At 60.6% G+C, this 5649-nt stretch overlaps 1 protein-coding gene across 1 annotated transcript; it reads left to right on the forward strand.

Moving 5' to 3' along the window:
* The first annotated feature begins 1166 nt into the window (after positions 1-1166).
* Positions 1167-3068, forward strand: OLIG2 (oligodendrocyte transcription factor 2). Its single transcript, XM_047876371.1, has 2 exons — positions 1167-1232; positions 2007-3068. The coding sequence occupies exon 2, from the start codon at positions 2082-2084 to the stop codon at positions 3066-3068; it is 987 nt and encodes a 328-aa protein (XP_047732327.1). The 5' UTR covers positions 1167-1232; positions 2007-2081.
* The last annotated feature ends 2581 nt before the right edge of the window (positions 3069-5649 follow it).

A 5649-nucleotide genomic window follows, 5' to 3' on the forward strand; every position in this document is an offset into this window, starting at 1 on the left:
AAGCTGCGATTGGTGAAAGGGGTCTGAATGCAGCCGCAAGGAGTTGGATCTCACTGTCTGGCCCAAAGCCTGGAGAAGTCTTTGCCCAGGCCTTTGACCTTTTTCTCTCTCTTTTTTTTCTTTCCTTTTTCTTTTTCTTTTTTTTTTTTTTCAGACAAACCCTACGTTTCCCTCCTACCTCGTTTTCCCATTTTGTGGAGACGACCACAAGAGTGATGCTGAAAAGACCACCATCGGTTCCAGAGCTAAGACACGGAGGGCGGGCGCGGCACTTTGGGCGCTAGACTCTGCCCTTCTGTTAGCGCGGTTACTGTGTGGAAACACCTCCTCCCTGTGTCCACGCCATTCCCGACTTTACGAAGAGTTGAGATTTCTTTCAAAACGCCATTCTGGAGCAGGTGCTCCAGGTCCTTCCCTGTCCTCTGCCTCGCGAGGCCCTGCCCCCAGCTGGGGGCGCTACCAGCCGCCCGCGGAGGAGCGTGCTTAACTTGTGCCTGGTTGTCGTTTACCCTTGGGGTTCCAAATGCCCCCGTGTTGATGAAACGCTTGAGATGGGGGGGACGGGCAACGAGAACCCAGAGAGAGAGGGAGATGAAAAGCAAAGGAGGAGACTCCAGCCCCAGCGCCTGAATCGCCAGGGTTATTCGTGCGCATCCCCAAAGATCCGATCGCTTTGGGTATCAGGTTAGTTCGTCGGCAGAACCCCCAGCCCACGCCATCCTCCAGCCTGACTCTGTGGTCACCGTATTTTTATAGAAATTTGACAACGCTCCCTCTCTATCTCAACTGCATTCTGCCCTCGGTACTTCCCCGGCAAGCCCTCCCCACCCCTCCTCCTCCTGCTGCTCGCCTCGCACACCCCCTCCTCGGGTTCCTCCTCCAGTCCCTCCCCAAGAATCTCCCGGCCGCCGACGCCCATTGGCTGTGCGCGGGGAGGAGGCGTGTGCCGGCCGGGCGAGTTTCATTGAGCGGAATTAGCCCGGATGACATCAGCTTCCCAGCCCCCCGGGCGGGCCCAGCTCATTGGCGCGGCGGCCCCTCCAGGACCCGCACATTGTTCCCCGCCCCCGCCTCGGCCACCGCCGCCGCGGTCGCCGCCGCCACCGGGCTATAAAAAACCGGCGGAGCCCCGAAAGGTGCGGATGCTTATTATAGACCAACGCGACATCACCGCCCGGAGCCCGCTTCTCCACTGCGGCTTTTGGGAAGGAGCTCCTCTAAGTGCATCCACAGTAAGTGTCCCCGCCCCCCCCCTCCCAGCAGCCCCAGCCTGTATCCCAGGGACAGACGCCCCTCAACTCGCAAGCGACCCAGGAAGCTCGGTTAGAGAGGGCCCCGATCCCGCCCCTGCCCGCCGGTTCCCCTGAGTGGCTTCGCCGCTCTGACCCTCCCCACACTCACCGCAGCACCCCCTTCGCCCAAAAGCCAGAAGTCGAAGCGACCACAGCTCCTTCTGCCCAAGTCCCGCTCGGCTGGCAAGCTCCCCGCGGTCCCCGGACGCGACGCACGTTATCTAGGCTCGCGGGCGCCGGGTGCCTGTGTGTTTGTTGCTCGGTGTCGATGGAGATAAGGTCGATGCGTTTGAGAAACCAAATAAATACTTCTCTATTTAGATCTCCGTCCTCCCAAAGAAAAACCCTCACTTGCCATTCCAGCCCTGGGGATTCGGCCTCCCGATTCCTAATTGAAGGCATCCAGAAGGCCACCCTCTCTGAGGGGCTCCAATGCTCCCTGGAATAAAACAACCTGTGGATGAGAGCTGAGGAAGTGGGGAGAGAGAGAGAGAGGTTACTTCGTGCGCACCTGCCTGCCGCTAGAAGGAAGCGAGGTGGACACAAAACGACCGGCCACCCGCACCTGGACCAAACGCTGCGGTGCAGGCGGGAGCAGTCTCTCTCTCTCTCTCTCTCTCTCTCTCTCTCTCTCTCTCTCTCTCTCTCTCTCTTTTTCTGAGTGCCTCGAGCTCGATCTAGATCTCTCTCTTCTGTTTCTTCTCCTCTCCGCAGGAGGCGTGCGCAAAGCTCCGAGGGCCGAGGGAGGGAGGGAGGACCCCGCGAGAGCTGCGACTATCCCTCGGGGCCATGGACTCGGACGCCAGCCTGGTGTCCAGTCGCCCGTCGTCACCAGAGCCCGATGACCTTTTTCTGCCGGCCCGGAGCAAAGGCAGTGGCGGCAGCGGCTTCACGGGGGGCACGGTGTCCTCGTCCACGCCGAGCGACGGCCCTCCGGAGCTGAGCGCAGAGCTGCGCGGCGCCATGGGCGCGGCGGGCGCGCACCCCGGGGACAAGCTGGGCGGCGGCGGCGGCGGCTTCAAGTCAGCCTCGTCCAGCACTTCGTCATCCGCATCGTCGGCGGCCGCGTCGTCCACCAAGAAGGACAAGAAGCAGATGACGGAGCCCGAGCTGCAGCAGCTACGCCTCAAGATCAACAGCCGCGAGCGCAAGCGCATGCACGACCTCAACATCGCCATGGACGGGCTGCGCGAGGTCATGCCGTACGCGCACGGCCCGTCGGTGCGCAAGCTCTCCAAGATCGCCACGCTGCTGCTGGCGCGCAACTACATCCTCATGCTCACCAACTCCCTGGAGGAGATGAAGCGACTGGTGAGCGAGATCTACGGCGGCCACCACGCGGGCTTCCACCCGTCGGCCTGCGGCGGCCTGGCGCACTCGGCGCCCCTGCCCGCCGCCACGGCGCACCCCGCGGCCGCCGCGCACGCCGCGCACCACCCCGCGGTTCACCACCCCATCCTGCCTCCCGCGGCCGCCGCCGCCGCGGCCGCCGCGGCCGCCGCCGCGGTGTCCAGCGCCTCCCTGCCCGGCTCCGGGTTGTCGTCGGTCGGCTCCATTCGGCCCCCGCACGGCCTGCTCAAGTCTCCGTCCGCGGCGGCGGCGGCGGCGGCGGCCCCGCTGGCGGGCGGGGGCGGCGGCAGCGGGGGCGGCGGCGGCTTCCAGCACTGGGGCGGCATGCCCTGCCCCTGCAGCATGTGCCAGGTGCCGCCGCCGCACCACCACGTGTCGGCCATGGGCGCCGGCAGCCTGCCGCGCCTCACCTCCGACGCCAAGTGAGCTGCCGGCCGCCGGCGCGTTCTGGCGAACGGAGGGACCCGGGGGCTGCGGGGAAGCGAGGCCTGGCCGGCACTGGGGCCCGGGAGCTCAGTTCCCAAGATCACAGGACGTTGGGCTGGGGGTGGGGGTGGGGCGCAATGATGAGGACGTCAGCCCTGGGGAACCGAAGCAATTGGGGGGCGCGCACCGGACAGTGGGGAGTGACAGGGCCGTGCGCTCTGGGTGCAGCCCTCTCTGGCTTTAAACAGCGCTGCTCCGAAAGAAACCATTGTGAAAGAAGGCACTGCTGTGTGCACCCCTCCCTCGACACCCCCCTCCCCCCTCCCACTTCCAAAAAAAAGTGATTCTTAAATTGGTGGTTTCTTCTAGGATGCGGGCCGCGCTCGGCCCTGGCAGCCCTTCGTTACATGGGGGAGGAGGAGGAGGAGGGAGGACCGCGTTGGGGACTTCCTCTCCTTCCTCCTTTCTTGGCGGGTAGGAGACTTGGGAGAAGCTGTATTCCAGGAGCGGCCGTCAGGCCTCGCCTTCAAGGGTCGTCTCTGGCCCTGAGCCAGGGGCTACGAGCTAGCTGAAAATTGGCATCCGGTACCAGAAGCGTTGACGGTCTCGTCCAATGTGGGTAAACCCACAACTGTCTGAGAACTACTGCGGTTCCTGCCTGTCGCCCCTATTGCTTTTGAGGGTGTGGTTTTTTTGTTTTTTTTTTAAATAAATCTATGTTCCGTATTCAACAATACAAGCAGGCCTTCTAGAAAGTCAGACTAGAACCACTTGTGGATTGGAATAATCTAAAACTGTCGACTTTGGGGGCGGTTTTTGTTTTTGTTTTTGTTTTTTTTAGTTATTTTCGGATAGACTCTCCCTCCCTGCCTCCCCATTCTTTCCGTCTGTAAGCACAAAGTGATTTGGTTTATTGCCCGACTGGGGGCAGTCATTCTGATACCCGAGGGTTTGACGGAACTCAAAGGCTGTTGCTGTGAATGTGGTTGGAGTTACCTGGGAGTCCTGTTGGCTTTTGAGGTTTTTCTTTCTTGGGTGTGTAAATATATTATCAATAATGAGGCCAGTGCTGCTGCGAAGCTGTTTGCTCACGTGACTGCCAGCCCCACCGGAGTCTGAGCCTGGCCTCCTATATGTCGGTTTCTTTTTGCCACGTTTAACACGAATGACAAACTCTCCCACGTGCTTCTCGCGGCCTCCGAGAACTGCCTGGGCGCCTCCCGCGCTTTGCGGTACCGGGCTTTACAGCGTCTGCCGCGTAACATCTCTCCTCCGCTCGCGGTCCTGCAGAGAGTGTATCATCTGTTTTATTTTTGTAAAAAGAAAAAAAAAGTGCTAAATAATATTTATTACTTGTTTGGTTGCAAAATCGAAATAAATGATCGAGTGTTGAGATTTTAAATAAAAGTGACAAGTCCGTCGGCTGTTTGGGAGCCGCGTGGGTGGGGGGAGGTGCAGGGTGCCAGCCCTCGGAGCCGGATTTGGGAACCATTTCGTGGGTTCCACCCTGGAGAAAGATTAAGGGGTTGTTGGACTATTCTCCCCTCGCCAACCCCCACCCCACCCCCACCCCCACCAACTGGGTGTTTCTCACACGTCTCTTGTTAATTTGATTTTCCGACGCCTGATCCGGAACTTTTTCTTTTCTTTTTCCTGCGGTTGAGGATTGAGTTCGTTGAAAGTGAACATGTCTCTCCCTGCGCGGAATTTGGGGCCTCCGGGGCAAGGGCCTTGCCTTGGGCTGGCTGGAGTCCCGGCGCTCAGGCCTCCCGTCCTACCAGGATTTTTTTTTTCTTTCGGCTCAGAGGCAGTCGCCCACCCCCCATCCCGCTGGGGGAGGGGGGAATCCTTGGGCTTCAGCTGCAGACCGGCCACTTGGGGCCCCGGGTCCGGACAGAGCGCCGCGGGAGCGCGAGAAGGGATCCGATAACCCTTCTCTCCCTTCCTCGCGCTGTGCACGACCCCACCCAGGCGCCCACGCCGGCCTTGAACTGCAAAGTGTTAGGTGCTGGGAACGGCCAGCCTGGAGTGAGACTCTGACCAGCGCGCTTTGGCCTCCATGCTCTTCCCCACAGGGCCACCTCTGTCTTCTTGTGGCGACTGGGATCCTCACAACCCAAAGTTGCGATACAAACTTAGGTCTTGGGTAAAAAAATAAATAAATAAAGAGATTCTGGGTAAAAAGGAAAAAGCTTCAGCCTTCCTGGTCAAGGAGGATAGACCACTTTGCAGTGTCTCAGCCTGCGGGGCTTCAGGGAGAACGCGCCCCCAGGAGAGCAGCGACTGGTGCGGACGCAGTGGGTTCCCTGGCCCGGGGCCCTCTTGCCTACAACGTCTTTGGTGGCCTTTGGCGAAAGGTCTCTGTACCTGGGACACCTGGGGGTGGAGAAGGTTTCCCTGGTTGTAGCCTCATTTTTTGAGGTCCCTGATCCCGACCCATGCCGACTCTCCCTGCCCAGGACTGAGGGTGGGTCCATCCCCCAGCTTGGGGACAGGTGCTTTTGGTGCCCAGCAGGTGCATGGAGCTGCTGGCCTGAACCGAAGGCGGCTAAGAGTCCGGTGCAGGAGGACTCCTTTCGGC

This window comes from Prionailurus viverrinus, chromosome C2, assembly GCF_022837055.1.
Source record: "Prionailurus viverrinus isolate Anna chromosome C2, UM_Priviv_1.0, whole genome shotgun sequence".
NCBI lineage: Eukaryota > Metazoa > Chordata > Mammalia > Carnivora > Felidae > Prionailurus > Prionailurus viverrinus.